This window comes from Nicotiana tomentosiformis, chromosome 6 (assembly GCF_000390325.3).
Source record: "Nicotiana tomentosiformis chromosome 6, ASM39032v3, whole genome shotgun sequence".
Lineage (NCBI taxonomy): Eukaryota > Viridiplantae > Streptophyta > Magnoliopsida > Solanales > Solanaceae > Nicotiana > Nicotiana tomentosiformis.
In genome coordinates, this window is record NC_090817.1 from 144,393,532 (window position 1) to 144,417,413 (window position 23,882).

The following is a 23,882-nucleotide window of genomic DNA, read 5'->3' on the forward strand; positions in this document are numbered from 1 at the left end:
AAGGCTCATAAGCCGTTGAATACTCGCTTAAATATCCCCAAAAGTACCAAAAGCACGTGCTCACACAATCAACACCTCAGTGCTCAAGCTACAATCAAAACCCGGCCTTATGTCCTCTAGACTAGCCCGACATCAACACACAAAAATCACATCTTGCACCTCATCTAGGGAATCATAAGTCGTCGATACACAACTGATACCGAGCGCCCATTTGCGCATACGAATGCGTGGAAGGAATTCAAAGAGTTACATTTCAAGCTGAATCAATACCGCACGAAAGGAATTCAAGAATGTGAAATTTTCCTAAAGGTTCTGCAGCCTCTCGAAGATAAGTACAGACGTCTCTGTACCGATCCGCAAGACTCTACTAAACCCGCTCATGACTCGTGAGACCTATGTAACCTAGGCTCTGATACCAGCTTGTCACGACCCAAAATCTAACCATGGTCGTGATGGCGCCTATCGTGTTACAAGGCAAGCCTACTTCCTAAAATATTACTATTAAACCGATTATAAGAATTTAATAAAACATTTCAACATTTAAATTTTTCATAAACTAAATCAACTCTAAATATAATATAGAAAAATACGGAAACGAGCCCCAAACATAGGGGTGTCACTAAGTCATGAGCGTCTAAAACTATAAACTAAGATATATAAACTGTCTAACTGTCCAAAAGAAGAAATGACAAAAGGAGTAACAAGGTCCTGCGGACGCTAGCAGCTACCTTGCAATCTCCACAGATAGCCGGCCTGAACTCAACGATCGCCGTGCTCTAACTCACCTGGATCTGCATATAAAGTGCAGGGTGTAGTATGAGTACAACCGACTCAGTAGTAACAGAAATAACTAAGGAATTGAGCAGCAGTGACGAGCTAAGTAAAACTGTCCAATTATTTATTTTCACAATTTAAAAATAAATAGAAATAAATAGGTAAATTCCATAACTCAGTAAATGCCACAAAGAAGTTTAACAGATAAATGCAACAACAACACAAATAAATACAACCTCACAGCAGTGTCACTCCATCCCTCATCACTCGCACTCAGCACTCAACAACCAACACTTTGCGCTCACTGGGGGTGTGTACAGACTCTGGAGGGACTCCCAAAGGCTAACGAATCGAATTCCACAATAAAAACTACAAAATATGCCAAAAATCTAAAACCGGCCAAAACCCGGACCCCGGGCCCACATCTCAAAATCAGTCAAAAATGGCAGAATAATTAACCTCGTCCTCTCTCGAGTCTAACCATATAAAATTCATCAAAATCGGACTCCGTTTGGTCCCTCAAATCCTCACTTAAACTCTCCAAAATTCAAACCCTAACTCCCTCAATTTCACTTTGAAATCATCAATCAAATCCCAAAAATGAAGATGGATTCATGAAATATAACCAAAACTGAGTAGAGAACACTTACCACAATCCTTATGGTGAAAATCTCCCCCAAAATCCCACAAATCCGAGCTCCTAAACTCAAAATATGACTGAATGAACAAACTCTCGTTTTATATATTTTTCTGCCAGTTATTCTTCCTCGTTTCTCATGTTAAACGATCACGAAACTCGCCTTTTATGCCTCCAATGGATTCCTTGTGAACGTTTAGTCAAGTTAGTCTTTTGAATCACTCAATTTGACCGCATAATGAAGGAGATATGTAGGTTTTAATATTTGCAATTAGTGCAAATTTTTAAATACACCGTCAGTGGCAATGTCGTAATTAATCTGAAAAATTTAGCAACCTAATTCTTAGTAAAATGACCATAAAATCCTCATACGATATCCAAATTCGACGATTCTTTTTGCTACGGGTCTATAATTACGATACGGATCTAATACTTCAATCAAAAAATAAATCGGAGCTCATTTGTTCAATATGATATCATTTATGCTTGAAGAAACGGCGTCGAAATATAAGAAAAACGAGTGCAACACAACCCAAACCTATCTGAAACTTACTCGAGGCCCTCGGTACCTCAACCAATAATTCCAACAAGTCATATATCACTACTAGAACTTAGTCGAACCTTCGGAACACCCAAAAAAATACCAAAACACCAAATTAACCTCGGATTCAAGCCTAAGAACTTCTAAACTTCCAACTTTCGCCAATTCAAGTCTAATTCTGCCACGGACCTCCAAATTACATTCTAGACACACTCCTAAGTCTAAAATCATCCAACGAAGCTAATCGGATCAAAAAAATCCACATCCGAATTGGTTTACTCATAAGTCAACTTCCGATTGACTTTTCTAACTTAACTTTCTAACTAAGAGACTAAGTGTTCATTTCACTCCAAAATTACTCCGGACCCAAACCTACCAACTCGATACAACTCAACACCGTTGAACAACACATAAAGAACTAGGAATGGGAAAACAGGGCAATAACTCTCAGAACGACTGGTCGGGTCATTACATTGGGAGATTGATATGTGAGAAAGAAGAGATAAGTTATGTTATGTGTTTGAGGGCGAATGATCCTAAGTGGGGAAGAATGTAACACCCCATAAAATTTTTGAAGTACTTCAACACTATCAACAGAGTTGATGTGTGTGTAGGCACGAGTTGCTATAGCCAGTTGAGACTAATACCGTGCGTTGTTGTGAAAAATAAGGCCTTTTGAAAATATTGGAGTGTAAGAAATTGATCTTAAAGTTTACAAATATGGATAAAAGAAATAATATCAAATGAGATGGTGTTGTCGGGCTTATCTCAAATGCGGTAACGGGGGATCAAATATGAGTATATGTGTAAAAGTAAAATCATCAATTTGGTAACCTCAGAATAATTTTTAGCATATTAGAGGACGAACGTTTGTTTAAGAGGTGGAGAATGTAACGACCTGACTTGTCATTTTAAGAATTAACGCCCCGTTAAGTGACTTAAGATCTCGAGCAACTTCGTAATAAGTATTATAACTCGTAGGTATGGTCGAGTTTGATTTTTGTTAGATTTAGAATTTAATTAAAAGAGCAATTCTTATTTAAGAAGCTTAAAGGAAAAGAGTTGACCGGGGAGTTGACTTTTTGGAATACCTTCATTATATCATTTATGACTTTTGTGCAAAATTTGAAGTCATTCCAGATTGATTTGATATGTTGCGGCACAAAACATAGAAGTTGGGAGATTCGAAAACTCATAATTCGATTCGAGGTGCGATTCGTAATTTTGACGTTGTTTGACGAGATTTGAAGCCTCCACTAAGTTCGTATTATATTTTGGGACGTGTTGGTATATTTGGTTGAGGTCCCGAGGGGTTTGGGTGTATATTTTGGGTCATTGGTTGAGAGATTAGTAAAGTTAAAAAATTTGGGAGTTTGACCATGGTCAATATCGGGTTAAGACGACCTCTTTTCAGTGTTTTGAGCGCGCGAGCAGGTCCCTAGCATATTGTATGATTGTAATTCATATATGGTTTGTGTCCGGGAGGTTCCGGATGCGTTTCGGGAGTGCTGAGGCAAAAAGGAAAGTACGGACTGCACCATTTTTGTGCGACCGCAAGAGCTGGGGATGTGCAGCCGCGCCATTTTTATGCGGACCGCACATTGGAAGTTTAGAGGATGTACTATATATCCGAGGTTTAGGTTATTATTTTCTTTTTGGACTTTGGGAGCCCTGGTTTAAGACGATGTTTCGTGGGTTTTTTCAAGAAATTAATCGGGGTAAGTGATTCTAACTCGGATTTGGTTAATATACATGAATATATCACCGATTTCATCATTTAATTAGTACTTTGAGATGGAAATTTGGGAAAAATTATAGAAACTTCATAAACTACAAATTTAAGATTTTGAAGTCGAGTTGTTATTGGAATTTGATAAAATTGGTATGGTTGAACTCGTATCGGAATGGGTGTTCGAATTTCATGAAAATTTTATCGGGTTCGGAGGGGCGAGCCCCGCATTGACTTTTGTTGACTTTTTGGAATAAATTTTTAAGTCGACGTTTTATTATTCGGAATTATTTCCGATGAATTTTAATGAAGTTATACAACTAATTTGAATAGATTTGAGCTATCTTTCATATATAATTCTTACGAATAAAACTCTTTTTCAAATATAATTTCATCGAATAAATATCTTTCAAATATAATTCTTTCATATAATTCTTCTTGAATAAAAATAATTTCAAATAAATATTTTGAATATAATTCTTTCGATTAAAGAGTCACCATGTGACACCTTATTTAAAAATCATAAAAATACCGGTCTCAGCCTATTTTTATATTTTTTTGTAAACACGGGTCTCAGCCCATTTTTTATATTTTCACGGCATCTCGTGCCCATAGTTAAATCATCATATTTCCGCGGCACCTCATGCCCTCATTTCATATCACAAATGAACGGACAATTCACGTGCCAAATATCATTATCATTTCATCACAGCACCTCGTGCCCACAATTCATATCACAACTGCACGAACAATTCACGTGCCATATATCCTCATTATTCACTCACGGCACCTCGTGCCCACATTTTATTTTATAATCTACCTGGCAATAGCCACAGGCTCTCAATTTCAACATAAATCATATTGTAATCAATTTACCAACAACAAGACAAATTGGTATAAAATTAAACACAAGAAAATTACAACATCACATGAAAATCATCAACACCACAATCCCACATCATCACATATCGTCCCTGACAATAGCCATACTTATCGCTCCTATTGCCACCCTTATCACTCCTATAGCCACCGTTATCGCTCCGCCCAGACAATATCAATAGCCACCCTTATCGCTCTTATTGCCACCCTTATCGCTCCTATAGCCACCCTTATCGCTCTTATTGCCACCTTTATCGCTCCTATAGCCACCCTTATCGCTCTGCCCAGACAATATTCCAACAAACACAACCACAATGAAATGCCACCCTTATACCCACATAATATCAATGGTGAAATGCTACCCTTATAGCCTCAAAATAATAATTTACACAACACAACAATTTACACGAGAAATTATCACGGCAACATAACAAAATCAATCCATATTACAATTTTTCCAATGGCCACAACCAAATTCCAAAGCTACAACCAAGTCAATTAATTTCACAACAAATAGCCAAAAGCTCCACACACTGTGTACAACACCCAAAAATAATCAATAGAGATAGAAATTACTCAACATAAAGCAAAGTCTTCATTAAATTCAAATTTTGAATAATTATATAAACACCACTTCTTAAGCTCATTTAATTAATTATTTGCAGAGGGAAAATCCATAATGAAATTAAATTCCAATAATTATCAAACCAACAAATTCACGGAATTACATAAATAATCAAGTAACAATCACATCAAATTATCATATAACAACAGATTCAACAACAACAACAACAACAAGGATTTAAGCACGACAAATAGATGATTAAATATATACCAACAATTACCCAATTTACTACACAATATGCTCAAGATTTTAACTCAATAAAATTTACACATATAGGCCGAGTACGTACTCGTCACCTCGCGTACACGGCTTTTCACATTTCACAAATAGCACATAAGACTCGATGCCTAAGGGGTAATTCCCCCACTTGAGGTTAAGCAAGACACTTACCTTTTTGAAGTTATACTGATATTCCAAAATCGCTTTCTTGTTGAATTGGCTTCTGGACCAGAACTTGATTTAACTGGGTGTGATTGTATTTATTAATTGTTGAGCGATATTAAATAGTGATTTTATTGTGTTACTGTGCATATCATTGGTTGTTTTATGTTGCCTTGATGTTATTTGGTTCCTATTATTTTGTATATTATATTGCACAGGTTATTAGACTAGTGAGTGTCTTGAGTGTACCTCGTCTCTACTCCATTTAGGTTAGTCTTGATACTTACTGGGTACCGACCGTGATGTACTCATGCTACACATCTGCACATTTTTGTGCAAAGCAAGGTATTGGAGATATCGGACTTGAGCAGAGTTAAAGCGGGATCGTGAGGATTCAAGGTAGAGCTGCTTGGTCATCGCAGTCCCTTGGGGTCTTTTCATTTCATTGTACTGTTAATTTGTAATCAAACAGTATTGCATATTCGGTCCTCGTGATCATTCCATGTATTCAGTTAGAGTTCGTGACTCAGTACTACCAGTCTTGGGAGGTTGTATATTCATATTTATTCCGCTGTTAGTTTTGGTTACTTATTTAATTCAAAAATAAATAAATAAATGGCTTCAAAATGTAATTGAAATTGGCTTACCTAGTCTTAGAGACTAGGTGTCATCACGATGCCTGTGGTGGGATTTTAGGTCGTGACAGATACTTACCTTTTTGAAGTTAGGCCGATATTTCAAAATCTCCTTCTTGCTTGAATTGACCTCCGGACAGCTCAAATCTAACCAAATTAATTCAATTCAGTGAATACTAATTAGAGGAATTAATTCCATATGAAAATACTAATTTTCCAAACAAACATCCGAAATTTAACTCAAAAATCGCCGGTGGGGCCCACATCTCGGAATCTGATGAAACTCCAAAAATTCGACAACCCATTCAATTACCAGTCCACCCATACCAATTTTATCAAATTCCGATAACAACTCGACCACCAAATCTAAAATTTTCGTTCTTGAAATGTTTTGCAAAAATATTGATTTCTTAAATTTAAATCCGAAATAAATGATGAATATAACCATGGATTTATGAAATATAATCACTTTTGGATATAGAATACTTACCCCAAGCCATATGGTAAAAATCGCCTCAAAAAGCGCTTCAATCCGAGCTCCATAGCTCCAAAAAATGAAATGAAGGAAATGACCATTTTTGGTCCATAAGTTTCTACCCATCCGTTACTAAAAGTCCATTTTCCGTCACTAAAAGTCAATTTTTCATCACTAAAAGTCCATACCAGAACTTGCTTGCACCAACAATTATTGTATTCACTAAAAAGGCTCTAGCTCCATCATACGAACTCGGAATTTGACGATTCTTGTTCCTATGAGTCACAAATAATAATACAAACCTAGTTATTCAATCAAAACACAATTCGGAGCTCATTTGCTCAATACGATACCAATTTTGCTCGTTAAACAATTAACTCATGTTTCGCTCTAAAAACCCAATCGCAATTTGATGAAATTAGACCAAACTTTCCAGATCACTCCTATAATTCATTATCAAAATTCTGAAAGTCTCGAAATCAAATTTCGATCTCTATAACTAAAAATGGACCTTTGGATCATTACATTATTATGCTGAAAACATCAAACTCTCTCAAAACTCTTCTCCGACAGCCTGTAGTTTATCAACCATAACTTCTTGTACTCAACTCCAACTGCCAAACGATTTAAATTTTTGCAAACTAGATACAAAGGGCTACAACTTTTATGTTTTTCTCATCGCCCAACACCTTATAGATTGCGAGATATAAGCTCCCAAAGTCAGCCCTGTGCAGCAGAAATTTCTGGCAATGCACACTGCTGTAGCCAAAAACTGCAATACCAGCTTAAGTCAATCGGTCATAACATTTTGTACCAATGTCCGAATGAAAAATGGTTTATTATTCTGGAAACTAGAATCAAAGAGCTACAACTTTCATGTTTTAAAAATTTCTAGATTCCTTATAGATTTCGACATATAAGCTTCCAAAATAGGCTCCACGTATCAGAAATTTATGGCAAAACAGCTTTACCAGCCTTCATTCAGTCGACCATAACTTTCTGTACAAATGTCCAAATAATGAATGGTTTAACTTTCTGGAAACTAGAATCAAAGGGATACAACTTTAATGTTTGAACATTTTCAGATTTCTTATAAATTTCGAGATATAAGCTTCCAAATTTGGCTTTGCGATTGTACGAGTTGTCCAAAAACAACTTCTGCAGCAGAAAAATTCCAGCAGCTCCTTTTTGTCCGAAATCCATTCCGTTAACCTTCCGAAATCCACCCGAGGCCCTCGGTACCTTAACAAAATATACCAACATGTCCCAAAATACAATACGAACTTAGTTGATGCTTCAAACCATGCCAAACAACGCCGAAATTATGAATCGTGCATTGAATCGAATTATGAGTTTTCAAATCTTCCAACTTCTATATTTTGCGCCGAATTGTATCAAATCAATTCCGATTGACCTCAAATTTTGCACATAAGTAATAAATGATATAACAGATCTATGAAAATTTTCAGAACTGGATTCTGACTCCGATATCAAAAAGTCAACTCCCTGGTCAAACTTCCCAAAAATTCAACTTTTGCCATTTCAAGCAAAATTTCACTACGGACTTCCAAAACATTTTCCGGACACGCTCTTAAGTCCAAAATCACCATATGGAGCTATTGGAATCATCAAAACTCTATTTTGGGGTCGTATACACATAATTCACCATCCGGTCAATTATTTCAACTTAAGCTTCTAAAACAAGAATTGTTCTTTCAATTAAATCTTGAATCATCCAAAAACCAAACTTGACCACCCTCGCAAGTCATAATACACATTTCAAAGCTTCTCGAGACCTTAAGCCATCGAACGAAACATAAATTCTTAAAATGACAAGTCGGTTCGTTGCATTACCATTTTAATTTGGAAAGGCTTATTTGCGGTAAAACTAGTCCTATCAGCGGTGAGAGTCAATGGTTCTGTGCCTTTCCCTCTAAAGTTGTCCACTTGAGGGTACCGGTCTAGACCCTTCTAGAAACCTCACTCCAATATCAGCTATGCATGCATCATGTCAAACTATAATCCACTAAGATAAGCCTTGTCCAAAGTCCGACGGGATTTTCATAATCTCAATGGACACCATCACGTTATGTGCATTACATGGAGAAAACATGCCCGTATGCCGATCATTAACGTGTAAATAGTTAAATTCAGAGGGGGAAAGGGCTAACTTTATTTGTTTTGAATAAATGATGCACAAAATCCCCAGGTTCCGCATGGTTCAAAATATCCCACCTTTGCTGCTCGATTGGTGGAAAAACCTCTCACCAAGTGACAAAAACCTTATAAAAAGAGTCCTCGGGAATCTACCCTCTTTATTAGACATTCAGCCAAACAATACATTAATTGAGGCTGCCACCATGTTTTGGGATGAGAAGAGAGCCGTCTTCTGTTTTGGCGACATAGAAATGACTCCTCTTTTAGAGGAAATAGGAGACGCCCATGGGATAGCCCTGGCTTGTTGGTACCGGAAAATTGTACTTCCCGAGGTTTCTTGAAAATGATGGGTTTAAAGAAAAATGATGAGTTACTCTATCTGAAGAAGTCTTATATACCATTTGAGTTCCTTTATGAGGGTTATGGGCATAGCAAGTCATATCGCCTCTACCATGATGAACTTGCCATTACCTTTTTGGGTTGGACACACCGCCGGGTTTTCGTATTCATTGTCTATTTTCTGGGAATGCTGATATTTTCGATGAAGGGAGAAAGGATCCACACTCGCCTAGCTATGGTCGCTAGGACTTTAATGGAGGGAATTAAGGGGCAAACTTACGCCATTGTCCCTATGATCTTGGCAGAGATGTACCTGGCTTTAGACCATTGCAAAAAAGGGTATGGGCATTTCGAGGGTTGTAATATGTTGCTACAGATTTGGTTATTAGAATATTTCCAGAGAGGTGAATATCGTCAGGAACTTCTGCGATGACCATTGAATGAATACATAGCCTACCACCATCCAAAAAGAATGTCATTTATCCCAGATAGGTTCGCGCAACCCGAAAATGCTGTGAGCTGGGTGCGTTTCTTCAGCAATTTGACTGATGAAAATGTGCATTGGATGTTCGAATGGTTCCCTAGCAGCGAATTCATCATCAGGTCAAGAGAGACTCCTCATCTAATACTAATCGGGTTGAGAGGGATCTACCATTATGCTCCTATAAGGGTTATAAGGCAAGCTGGGAGAAAGCAAGTTATACCTCGGGTTTCCAACAAGGTCAGGGAACACCATTCCATTCAAGTTTGAGGCACAACATATGTGGAATCAAAAGATCATTGTGGAGAAAGACACTATCGAGCCAGACAGGTACCATGCCGGCCATGTATACTTCTACCCATCATGGTTGGTAGATGAAATAGCGGGAGATGTCAAGCTAGAGATTGATCTGGAAAATAGGGTTATAGATGACGCTTCTGAAGTATAAGTCAAGTATAGAATGCTGCGCAAGAGGGTTTTCGAGTCTGAAGCTAGGCATTTGGAACAACACAAAGTGGATATGGAAGCCATCGGCAAATGGAAAGAAATTGCTACTAAATCAACAGAAAGTTTGGATTATTTTGATCAAGGGTTGATGGAGCTTGAGGGAAAGTTGAGGAAAAGGATCTCAGGCTGCCAGAATGCAGAGGGCAACGAAGGAGGGCATCTAGCAAAGGCTTATATACTGTTGGACATGCGCGTCCTGGTGAACATGATTGATGGAGCCAAGAAGGCCAAGCATGGAGAAGGTCCCTCTGAGACCAAATAGATTAGGAATAATGTTTTATTGTCTTTCTAGACTCGTTTTAGACTTTGTTTGTAATGAGGCAAATGCCATTAGTAACTCTTTATAATTATTGTCGTTTTAGTAGAGGTTTGGTTCATTTATCACATTAATGAAATGACGCAATTATTGGCATCAATTTTCTCCAAATCTATATGTCGCTTAGGCCTACCTCGGGCACAATGAGGTCCCCAAAATAAGGACGCAAATTTATCTACTAATTCTGCAACACATGTTTAATATCTCAAACATCTTTTTAATACTCCTTACTGACTTGGTTACCTTTTGTTTTTCTTTTCTTTTGTTTTTTCCCATTCCCCAAGGTTGGTTCGTGCATGCTGTCATCATCCACATATCATACTAGATCCAGAGGTCCTCCACCTCCTCCTCCACTAAGTGATCCTAAAGGCAGAAGCGAAGGGAAAGAAAAAATGGATGATTTAAGCGGTATCAGAAAGGACAATGCAGAGAACGTTGAAACCTCGGATAGCGGAATACTCCAGCACAAAATGAATTGGTCCTACGTCTAGAACAGAAAATATTGGAGCTACAAGGGGAACTTGAGCAGGTCCGGAACTTGGCAAACCTTCCCTCACCCTAAACGTCCCCGACCTTAATCAACAAAACACAAACACCCAAAACCCGGTACATCCCCAAAACACACAAAATCCGCAAACTCCTCCCGCACCACGTCAATACGCCACACCTTCTCAAAACCACAACCCTCAATTGATACCTACTCCTCAACAACACCATCACCACCCAACTAAATACCCACAAACAATCACATACCACACCCCTCAGAATGCACCACAGCCTACTCTTGACCCTCAAAACTCAACCAATGACCACCATTATGCCCAGATTCCCGGATTTCACCAAAGCAATCATATATATGTGGAAACCTTACCCACACCCCACAACAGACCCTATACATACCCGAATCCGTCGAGAAGGACCTGCTCATCAAGAACATGGCGGAGGAACTCAAGAAACTTACTGGCAGAGTTCAAAGTGTCGAAGTGGGCAAAGGCATTGAGGGTTTGAATTATGAAGATTTGTGTATTTAGCCAGATGTAGAACTGCCAGAGCGTTACAAACCTCCTAAGTTCAAAATGTTCGACGGTACTGGTGATCCGAAGGTGCATTTGAGAACGTATTGTGACAAGCTTGTAGTGGTTGGCAAGGATGAATGAATCTGCATGAAGCTGTTCATGAGAAGCCTCACTGGAAACTCCCTGTCTTGGTACATCAGTCAAAACCTAAAGAAATGGGTTAATTGGGTGAGCATGGCATCAGATTTCATGGATCGATTTAGGTTTAACAAAGAAAATGCACCAGACATTTTCTACATTCAGAATCTCAAGAAGAAGCCAACAAAAACTTTCCATGAGTATGCTACTCGGTGGAGGTCTGAAGCCGCAAAAGTAAGGCCAACACTGGAAGAAGAACAGATGAATAAGTTCTTCGTCAGAGCTCAGGATCCGTAATACTATGAAAGATTGATGGTTATTGAAAACCATAAATTTTCTGACATCATCAAATTGGGAGAGAGAATAGAAGAAGGGATCAAAAGCGGAATGGTGACAAATTTTGAAGCACTCCAAGCCACAAATAAAGCCTTACAGTCAGGAGGTATCTCCAAGAAGAAAGAAGTAGGTGCAGTGATGGTAGCCCAAGGTCCAAAGTCTCCTCTTACATACCAAACACCTCCACCCACATATCAGCCTTCACCTCCCAGATACCAACAACCTACCGCTTACCATACTTATAACACCCAACCAGCATAATACCACTTACCACCAGCCCGCTGAAACTACCAAAAACCTAGATCAAGTTTCGACTGCAGACCACCCAGACAATACACCCCAATTGCTGAACCTATAGACCACCTATACGAGAGACTGAAGGGTTGCTGATTATATCACTCCCATTCCCATTGTTGCTATGGAAAACTCTTTCCAATGGATTAACCCAAATAAGACATGTACCTATCACTCAAGCATGAAACGTCATACTATTGATGAGTGTCGTACTTTGAAGGATACGATTCAGACATTAATTGACACCAAAGTCATACAGGCAAAGAAGGTTGCACCCAATGTCCGTAACAATCCTCTCCCAGATCACAGGGGTGGAGGAGTATACGTGATAGAGACCGATGAAGAATGGGACTCAGAGGGGTCAATTGGACTCATTCGAGAAGGAGATAATCCTGAAACATCTCCAGTCACTCTCACACCTATAATGGTACAAACCCAGGGACCAATTGAAGTTGAGGTAGCTGCACCAACTCCGTTTGAGGTTGAAGTAACAACACCCTTCACCGTGATGGTAGCACCTACACCGTCTTATAAGTCTAATGCTATACCATGGGATTATGTTGCGGAAGCAAGAAGGAAAGGAAAGGCAAAAATGGAAGAAACAGGTGCAGCGCAAGGCATGACCAGAACTGGTAGAATTTATACACCCAAGCATTTGGGAGGAACGAGCAAAGAAGCGGCCTCTAAACTGCCTGTCATTGAGACTAGCCCAAATGATCTTTGGAGAAAGGTACAGGCAAGAGAGTATTCTGTGGTTGATCATCTGAACAAAACCCCTGCTCAAATATCCATTTTATCACTGCTGCAAAACTCTAAGGCACATAGGAATTCCCTGATGCAGGTGTTGTATGAAGCTTATATACCCAATAACATCACCAGCGGGGAGATGGCCAATATGGCAGGGCAAGTGTTGGAAAGCCACATGATCACTTTTCATGAAGACGAGTTGCCACCAGAAGGTCTAAGTCATAACAAGGCCCTGCATATCATAGTACAGTTTGAGGACAAGTTCGTTGCCAGAGTCCTGATAGATGGGGGTTCGAGTCTTAACATATGTCCACTAACTACTCTTAAAAGATTGGGTAAAGGCCTGCACGAGATATGAGCAGGAAGTATGAATGTACAAGCATTTGATGGGTCTCAAAGGGCCACAATTGGGGAAACCAACCTCAGCCTACAGATGACCCCAACCTGGTTTGATGTTGAGTTTCAAGTGTTGGACATATCTGCTACCTATAACCTATTGTTGGGACGACCTTGGATACATGTCGCTAGGGCCGTAGCTTCTACTCTACATCAGGTCGTGAAGTTTGAGTGGAACCATCATGAAGTGATCATCCATGGGGACAGAAGTAGTCCCATTTACACCAGTGAAACTGTTCCGGTCATCTAGAATAGAAGGAAGTTAGGTGGAGAAACATACCATCGCATCGAGCGCGTCAACGCAATTGAAAAGGACAAATAGTGGAGTAGTAAGATAGAAGGCATATTGGCATGGACAGGGTATGAGCATGGCAAGGGTCTCAGTAAGAATCTCTAGGGAATCACCAAACCGATACAGCTAAAGCGTCACAACACAACTTTTGGGCTTGGGTATGAATACACTTGGCACGAGTATCAGAATTGCGTGGTCCTTACTACCCTCTAGAACAACCAGTACCACAGTTGCACCAGTCATTTCATCAAGCTGACATGATGTGGGGTTCAAAGAATATTAAGTTTCAGCTAGCATAAGGAATTTGTTTCTGGATGATGAAGACATAGATTGCGGTGCGATAGTTGAGGAGGGGGAGGAGGAGGAGGGAGGCCTTATTATTCAGGCCATGGAGAAGGGAGCTATTCTCAAGAACTGGACTACTGCACCATCAAGGGTCGTCGAGTTCCTGGGTAGCCTGGCAATTAGCATCATTTATTTTAAAAGCAATTTTATGAGCATTTAAGACATTTTCAGTATTTTGTTTTAAGCATGTTTTGTTTTGAAATAATCGCTCGAGTCATCGAGCCGTACTTGTTTGACGTTTTCAAGATTTATCTAATGCATTGTTATTTTTAGTATTTATTATTATTCTTTACATTTTCTCTACAACATTATTATTACCTATCCCGATGAACTTAGGACTGTGACATGTAATGAGACAACGCAACATAAGGATAATGATTCAGAGGATCTGGAAGAGGATATAATACCCGAGGAAATTGTCAGAGAAGTAGAAAATTTTGAAAATAAGCCTAAATCCAATTTGGATGAGACTGAAACAGTTAATTTGGGAGACTCCGAAACAATCAAGGAAACTCGTGTAAGCATTCACCTATCACCGTCAGAAACCATGTACGCGAGGTGACGAGTACGTACTTAGTGTATATGTGAAAATTATATCGGTGAAATTTGTAGACTCCCTTATGTATTAAATTGGAAAATTGTTGGAACTTAGTAAATCCTTGATTTGTCATGCCTCATTCTTTATTTGTTGACTTTGTATTTTATATGATAATTTGGTGTGATTGCCATTTGACTTTTATGTGAACTCTGTGTTTGTTTGAGTTGCCATTTTTATGGAAAGTATTTTCATTATTGATTTTATCTACAGATAATTTAAATAGTAAATTTAGTTAATAAGATGAATAAATCTATTATTTTATGATGTTGTGATTTAAAAGAGGTGTTGTTCCTTGATGAATTACTTTTCAGTTCATGTTGTTGAAAAATTTGGTATTGAATTATAAAGGTCGTGAATCATATTGAGGCAAAGTGCCAAATTGTGAAATATTGTTCGGTTGAGTTGTTAACTCCCGAATATTTTGTTAAGATGTTGTGCACATTATAATTAATTAAATAAGTTTAAATTGAGGCGTTTATATATTTATCTAAAATTTAGATTAAAGAAGGCGTTGTCCTATGATGAGTTATTTTCCCATCCTTCTGGTTATTTTTGAGATTTTATATACATTGTGTTGAGCCATGGACTATCTGTTGTAAAATTAATTGACTTTATTGTACCTTTGGAATGGCTGTGGCCTACGAAAAATTTGTAAATACGAGTTGATGATGATATGCCGTTGTGAAAATACTCTGTATGAATTGTTGTGTGATTTGGGTTACTGTTATGCGACGTAGAAGGGTGGCATCCTATTATTGACATTATGCGGGCATAAGGGTGGCATTTCACTATTGTTATGTGTGTTGGAATATTGTCTGGGCGGAGCGATAAGGGAGGCGATTAAACGGAGCGATAAGGGAGGCTATTATATGAGCGATAAGGGTAGCTATTTATATTGTCAGGATGGAGGGATAAGGGAGGCTATTATAGGAGAGATAAGGGTGGCTATATGAGAGATAAGGGTGGCTATTGTCAGGGATGATATGTGATGATATGGGATTATCGCTTTGGTAATTTTCATGTCATATTGTGATTTTCCTTGTGTTTATTTTTATACCTTGTGTAATTTGTCTTGTTGTTGGTAAATTGATAATAGTCTGATCTATGTTGCAATTGAGAGCCTGTGATTATTTTCAGGCGGATTATGAAATAAAATGCGGGCACGAGGTGCCGTGAGTAAATAATGATGATATTGGCACGTGAACTGTCCGTGTAGTTGTGATATGAAATTTGGGCACGAAGTGTCGTGAGTAAAAAATGATGATATTGGCACATAAATTGTCCGTGCAGTTGTGATATGAAATGTGGGTACGGGGTGCCGTGGTTAAATGATGATGATATTTAACACGTGAGTTGTCTGTGCGGTTGTAATAGAGAAATTGGCACGAGGTGTCATGGAAATATGAAAGTGGGTTGAGAATCATATTTTATGATTTTGAAATGCTGTGTCACAGGGTGACTTTTATTCGAAAGAGATTTATTTGAAAGAGATTTATTTGAAAGTATTATATCCTGAAGATTTCTATTTGAAAAACATATAGGCAAAAGATTTATATTGGAAGGACTTGATTAATTGATTGTACTTGTATTCATTATTTATTGCGCAATATTTATGGTGTTCTTGTCGCCCTGCTGTGTATATCACTGGTTGATTATTGTTGCCATCATTGTTATTTATTTTCTATTATTTTTGTATACTATATTGCACAGGTTATTAGACTAGTGAGTGTCTCAATTGTACCTCGTCACTACTCTACTGAGGTTACTCTTGATACTTACTGGGTACCGACCATGGTGTACTCATACTACACTTCTGCACATTTTTGTGCAGAGCCAGGTATTGGAGCTATCAGACTCGGACAGAGTTAAAGTGTGATCTCAAGGATTCATGGTAAAGCTGCTTGGTCGTCGCTGTCCCTTGAAGTCATTTTATTTTATTGTACTGTTAATTATTAATCAAACAGTATTGAGTATTCGATCCTTGAGATCATTTCATGTATTCAGTTAGAGTTCATGACTCAGTATTACCAGTCTTGGGAGGTTGTTATATTCGCAATTATTTCCACTGTTGGCTTATATATAAAAACAAATGGCTCGAATTGTTATTATAATCAACCTACCTAGACTTAGAGACAAAGTGCCATCACGACGCCTATGGTGGGATTTTTGGTCGTGACATCAAGTCCTTCCAATATAAATCTTTCGCTTATATATTTTTCAAATAGAAATCTTCAGGATATAATACTTTCAAATAAATCTCTTTCTAATCTCTTTCAAATATAATTCCCTCAAATAAAATTCTTTCAAATAAATCTCTTTCGAATAAAACTCACCCTGTGACACAGCATTTCAAAATCATAAAATACGGGTCTCAGCCCACTTTCAGATTTTTACGGTACCTCGTGCCAATTTCTCTATCACAACTGCACGGACAATTCACGTGCCAAATATCATCATCATTTAACCACGGCACCTCGTGCCCACATTTCATATCACAACTGCATGGACAATTCATGTGCCAATATCTTCACTATTTACTAACGACACTTCGTACCCATATTTCATATCACAACTGTACGGACAATTCACGTGCCAATATCATCATTATTTACTCACGGTACCTCGTGCCCACATTTCACTTCATAATCCGCCTGGCAATAACCACAGGCTCCCAATTTCAACATAGATCAGACTATTATCAATTTACCAACAACAAGACAAATTGCACAAGGTATAAAAATAAACACAAGGAAAATCACATCATCACATGAAAATTACCAACTCAATAACCCCACATCATCACATATCATCCCTGACAATAGCCAATCACATATCATCCCTGACAATAGCCACTATTATCTCTTCTATAGCCACCCTTATCACTCCTATAATAGCCTTCCTTATCCTTCCGCGCTGACAATATCAATAGCCATTCTTATTGCTCCTATAGCCACCCTTATCTCTTCTATAGCCACCCTTATCGCTTCGCCCAGATAATATTCCAACACACATAACAACAGTGAAATGCCACCCTTATACCCGCATAATATCAACAGTGAAATGCCACCATTATATTCTCAAAATAATAACTCAAATAACCCAACAATTTACACGGAATATTATCACGGCAACATAACAAAATCAATTCATATCACAATTTGCCTAATGGCCACAACCTATTCCAAAGATATAACAAAATCAATTAATTTCACAACAAATAGACCAAGGCTCCACACAATGTTTATAAAACCTCAAAACAACAACAGAGATAAAAAATACTCAGTATAGGGCAACGCCTTTATTAATCCAAATTATTGATAATTATATAACGCCTCGATTTAAATTTATTTCATTAATTATTTGCAGATAGAAAATCCATAATATAATTATTTCCAGAAAATATCAAATTACCAAACTCACAGAATTCACATAAATATACAAGCAATAACCACATCAAATTGTCATATAAAAACAAATTCAACAAACGCGAATTGAGGCATGGCAAATAGATAATTTATTAAATGCCAACAATTATCTAATTTACTACACAATATGCCTTAGGACTTTAACCCAATCAATTTTTCACATATAAGCCCGAGTACATACTCATCACATCGCGTACACGGCTTTTCACATTTCACAAATGACACATGACTCGATGCCTAAGGGGTAATTCCCCCACTCAAAGTTAGGCAAGATACTTACCTCGACGAAACTAAGTCAATACTTTAAATGATCTTCGCGAGTGAAGCCACCTCCGGACGGCTCAAGTCTAAAATTCGCTCCTTAATAATACTATGATGGTCCACCACACTAAGCAAATTTCAATCTACAACAATGCAACACAATCGCATCAATATTAATAAATAAATTTCAAGATTTATTTTGGTCATTTAGGCATTTTATCAAGCACCTAGAGTACATAGCATTTTACTACTTCTAGTAATAATGTTTCTTCATCCAAAAAATCCCTCCTTCTCACCAACAAGAGATACTAAATCATCCTTTGTCTACAAACAACCTTCTTTAGCACGATTAAAATCATCAATGAACTCATATCTACCCAGTTATTGCTAATTAATTCATTACAAAATCTCTACAATACCCAATAATCTAGTTTAATTATTTATGGCTTCCAAGCACCATACAATAAGTGTTAATACTTATTTCTTGCTAAAATACTCATACTAAATCCATACATGTAAGTCTAAGGGTATAGGATTACCTTTTTTGGAAGAAATCTTGCACAACCCTCCTTTGAGTTCTTGAAAATATTTCTTGAAGATCTAAGTATTTTATGTGTAGATTTCATCAATACTAGTGTAGAAATGATGAAATTTCACACCAAAAAAATGGGAATTGCTTACCTTGAAGAAAAGGGGAGTTGGGGTCTTGAGAGAGTGGAGAGGAGCTCCAAGAATCGGGCAAGAGGAGTGGGAGAAGTGAGCTACCGAAATGCTCTTTATAAAGGCTTCAGGCCTAGCTTGTCCATCCTCGTGCATCGCGCGGACATGCACGAGCTCTCGTTCAAGTTCACGTGCTGGGGCAATACTTCGCTGTTTTGTTGAAATGGCTGGGGGTCATGGCTCATTCAAAGCCACGCGGCGCACGAGTTCACACGAGCTCCCCAGTTGCATCCTTTCCATATTTCTTGTTTTCCAACTTACCCTCCTTCGATACCTTGCTATGATGTAGACCCCAATTCACTTCCAAACTTTCATATAAATATGAAACCATGATTACATGATGTTACCCTCATCCATAGCCATCTGGGGCATGCAAGCAAAAAGTGGAGATCCGAGGTGCGATTTAACGCCTTAAACCCTTAGCAAAACTTTTCTTGTTCCGCCTGCCTTATTTTAATAATTTGATTATAACTTCTTCTAAAAATATCCAAATGATAAATGGTTTGATGCGTTTGAAATCAGACTCGAAGGGCTATTCTTTAGTGACAAAAATTCATGGAATCTATCTTCACATTATGAGAGTTATACCCATTCAAAGGTAGGTGTTGTGCAAGTAAGACACCTTTTCCACTTAATATTTTTAGCTTTCGCCAATATGCGTCGAATTGTCCTACGGACTTCCAAATCTAAATCCGGACACATGCTTAAGTCTAAAATCACCATACAAAACTATTAACAACATCAAAATTTTATTACGGAGTCGTTTGCTCAAAAGTCAAACTCCGTTCAACTCTTTTTATTTTAAGCTTCAAAATGAGAATTATTTTTTTTAAAAATTAAATTCCGAATCTTCCAAGAATCAAACTCGACCACACACGTCATAATACATAATATGAAGTTGCTCAAGACCTCAAGTCACTGAACGGGGTGTTAATTCTTAAAACGACAAGTTGGGTCGTTACAAATTGCCCCTAACGTCAACTTTCTGGCCCACTCATACCCTAAAAACTAACGGCCCTATTTTGATTAAGATAATATTTTATTACTTATTATGTGTCAATTTGCTAATGGCTTAAATAAAACCTCATCCCACATCCTATTAGCCCACTCCATGACCCAAAATATCCATACTCGACCCATGACCCGCATTTTAAAATGCCCTAAATTCACCTCTCAACTTCTCCTCTTTGATCCCTACCCTCCCTCTCTATATTTTCTCTAATCATCCTCCTTCATGGCCAAAGTACAATAACTCGACATTGGTGACTGAGGACCACCATCGGCTTCAACTTTAAGATTTTCACCCTTCAACACCCACGAATCTTCCTCTCACACTCAGATTTTTCGGCCTTAATTTAATTTTTAAATTAATATTTTTTTGAGTGAAATCTGGTATTCTTTGAAATTAAATTAATGGTTCATTTTAAGATTTTATGGTTTAATAAGTTATGTTTCTACCAAAATGATATTTTTTAAAGATTTTTTGGTTTAAGATTTTGGGAAACTGTTGGCGGTGATTAAGTTAGGAAAGATGAACAAAATAAGGGATAGGGTACTAAATAATAAATTAATAAAAAAAATATGAAATTTTGACAAAATAAAACCAAAATAACGATTGGATCATAAGTCGGGTATGGAATTAGGTGTTTGAGGGGCTAAAGAGGGTTTAACGGGTTGGAACGACTAAGATGGATTGTGGTGGTTTATTTACATATCAGATCTGGGTTAGAGTGTGATTTTTAATTTTGACCAATAACCAATTGCCACGTCATATATAACAAAAAGACAATTATTCAGTAAAGGTCCGTGAGAAATAAGGTCATGAATGAGCCAGATTTTTAATGGTGAGGACAGGTTTTACAAAATAGGTGGACGAATGGTATTTTTAAACCCACAAGAGTAGGTTAGGGGCAATTTTGGCCCTTTTCTATTTTAATTAGGTTATAGCAAAATTGGAGGGAAGTTGACGGTAAATTATGGAAGGGAAGGTAAAACGTGTAGACCTGAGGGTTCGGCAAGAAAAATTGTAGGGTTAGGGGAAACAGGCCAACAATGACCCCGTCTTAAGATAAGCTATACCAATAAAATATTAAGCAAAAATTAGTAATATAATCTTTGCATTGAATGAATGAGTAAATGCATAACATACCTCTTCTATACAATATGTATATTCTCTTTGTCATTGATGTTTCTTTTCCAATACAATTATTCATTATAAAAGTCAAGTTTTTTATGGAATCAATTTTTATGTTATATTATAATATATGTTCTTTATAATAGCACTTCACTATAATAGTCAAAAAAATCTGAAACAAATGAGGCTGTTATATAGAGGTTTGATTGTACTAGATATGCAAGCAAAAACCTATCCAACCAAAAATACAAGAAATATCTCATCTTTAAAAGCTAATACTATCATCTAATCTTAGCGATTCAAGATGAGTTTAGTGCGTTGTGTCAAATTAAAACTCAATAAAAAACGAGAATCGTTCGTGCTACTTTTACATTACTCCATGTTAGCAGCCTATAAAAAACAAGATAAAGTTACTTCTACCTAATCAGACCCCTCCCTATATACCTACATTAATATTAGGCTTATTAGTAAAAAGATTAGGCAGATAGTTCATTAAGGGAATGGAATTGATGAAACAGAAAAGGTTAGGAAGGGAACTGGTGAAACTGGGAAAGTTTACTTTCACTCCCTATATATATATTGGATGAAGAACATGTGTTAGTAAAATTCATATACTACCCCCATTTTTGCTAAAAAACAGACCGAACGCCTTTGAGTTATTAGCTCATTGTTATTAATATAAGTAAACATGGCTTCATCCATGGATAAAATTGTTATATCCAATGAAGAGGAAAATTCAATGATGAAGGCTATGCATCTTCCTACTGGTTTAATCCTTAACATGGTTTTGAAAGCTGTCATAGAACTTGGCTTGTTTGAGATCATAGCAAAAGCAAATAGTCAATTATCCTCCTATGATATTGCATCTCAACTTCCCACAAAAAACCCTAAAGCCCCACTTGTTCTTGAAAGGATTCTAAGGTTTCTTGCAAGCCAATCTTTTCTCACTTCCAACATTTCCAAGGATGATGATGGAAAAATTCACACATCATACAATTTGACACCTTTGAGCAAGAGTTTAATATCCGATAAAGACGGATCATCTTTTGCTTCCTTTTTACTATTGGCGACTGATCGAGTAGCTGTTAATTCCTGGTACAATTTAATATTTTCTCATATTTAGTTCATTGAGTTTAACTTCTATACACTAACGTATAAGAATTTTGTACTATCAAGTCACATACTTGCTACAAGAAGACAAAATACATTGATTGTGTAAAGCTTTTGTATATTGTTAGTCTATTTAAGTTAAATCCTTGTTTCATTTGTGATTCGAGATCTATGTTAATTGGATATATTTTGACTTCTTGTTAAGGATTCATTTGAAAGATGCAATTCTAGAGGGTGAAATACCATTCAACAAGGCTCATGGAATGCATGCATTTGAATACCATGGAAAAGATAGTAGATTCAATATGGTGTTCAATAAAGCTATGCAAAACATCTCTTCCATTGAAATGAAGAGAATTCTTGAGTCTTACACTGGCTTCCAAGGAGTAAAAGAGGTCATAGATGTGGGAGGTGGACTTGGGGTATCATTAGCTTCTATAATTTCCAAGTATCCTAATATCAAGGGTATTAATTTTGACCTACCCCATGTCATCAAAGATGCTCCTAACCATGCAGGTAATTTATTTCCCTTAATTACTAAGGGCTTTTTTCACTTTTAGTCCGCACTAGAAACTATTTATATTTGACAACCGAAAAAGTGTATAAAATTTATATAATTTTTGTATATAACATACAAAATATATATATATATATATATATATATATATATATATATATATATACAAAAATATATATTTTTTCGGCTATTATTTTGAGAGCGGCTATACACTGTTATTTTCCCAATTACTTACTAATCATATTAATTGAATAGGGATCATATTCTTGAACTAATTATCTTCTTGTTAGTCCCAAACAACCCGTTTATATTTAAAAAATTAGAGCTGTATTTGATTGATATTGAAAGATCAAATTAAGCTTCAACTCTTGCTTGTTATATTAGGCATAGAGCATGTCGGAGGAGATATGTTTAAGAGCGTTCCTAAAGGGGAGGTAATCATTCTCAAGGTCAGTATTCTTTGTCATATTGATACGGAGATTTAACTTATATACACTGGTATTGTAAAGATTCTTTTAATTATATTAGTTGTGTAGTTTAATCTTTGATAATAACTTAGTTGTCATTTTTACCAAGTTACTATTTAATACATATCATAAAAGTTTACTTGCAATTTTCTTATAAGTAACCTGTGTAACTATTTTTTTACATCATCAGGTTAATTCTCTTGGTGACAAACATGATCTAATAACCAAGAAAATAAATAGAAGCAAATTACAAAATTATATCGATAATGGAATTTGTTTTACACTGTCAATGTATATGTTGTAGGCGATACTTCATGATTGGGATGATGACCATTGCCTGAAAATATTGAAGAATTGTTGGGGAGCTTTGCCAGAAAATGGTAAGGTTGTGGTAATAGAACAAATACAGCCAGAATATCCAGAGACTAATCTTCTCTCTAAGCATTCATTTGGTACTGATATGTTAATGATTACTGTGTTTAATGGAGGGAAAGAAAGAACAAAGCAAGAATTTGAAGCTTTAGCAAAAGAAGCTGGATTTTCTGCACTCAAAATTGCATGTCGTGCATATTATTGTTGGGTCGTGGAATTGTACAAATGTTAAGTTATT

At 37.0% G+C, this 23,882-nt stretch overlaps 1 protein-coding gene and 1 pseudogene across 1 annotated transcript; one reads left to right on the forward strand and one right to left on the reverse strand.

The window, feature by feature from the left end:
* Positions 1–23,882, reverse strand: part of LOC104113129 (tropinone reductase homolog At5g06060-like) — a 192,607-nt pseudogene that overhangs the window by 65,031 nt on the left and 103,694 nt on the right.
* LOC104094532 (myricetin 3-O-methyltransferase 3-like) lies at positions 21,779–23,882 on the forward strand. Its single transcript, XM_070177987.1, has 4 exons — positions 21,779–22,273; positions 22,494–22,804; positions 23,190–23,254; positions 23,577–23,882. The coding sequence occupies exons 1-4, from the start codon at positions 21,867–21,869 to the stop codon at positions 23,874–23,876; spliced, it is 1,083 nt and encodes a 360-aa protein (XP_070034088.1). The 5' UTR covers positions 21,779–21,866; the 3' UTR covers positions 23,877–23,882.

What these genes read in the sequence shown, in the direction of transcription:
- LOC104094532 (XM_070177987.1), top strand. Translation starts at nt 21,867, where the DNA reads ATGGCTTCATCCATGGATAAAATTGTTATATCCAATGAAGAGGAAAAT. An exon ending in CGAGTAGCTGTTAATTCCTG is followed by an intron (nt 22,274 to 22,493) that starts GTACAATTTAAT and finishes CTTCTTGTTAAG; the next exon opens with GATTCATTTGAAAGATGCAA. An exon ending in GGGAGGTAATCATTCTCAAG is followed by an intron (nt 23,255 to 23,576) that starts GTCAGTATTCTT and finishes TATATGTTGTAG; the next exon opens with GCGATACTTCATGATTGGGA.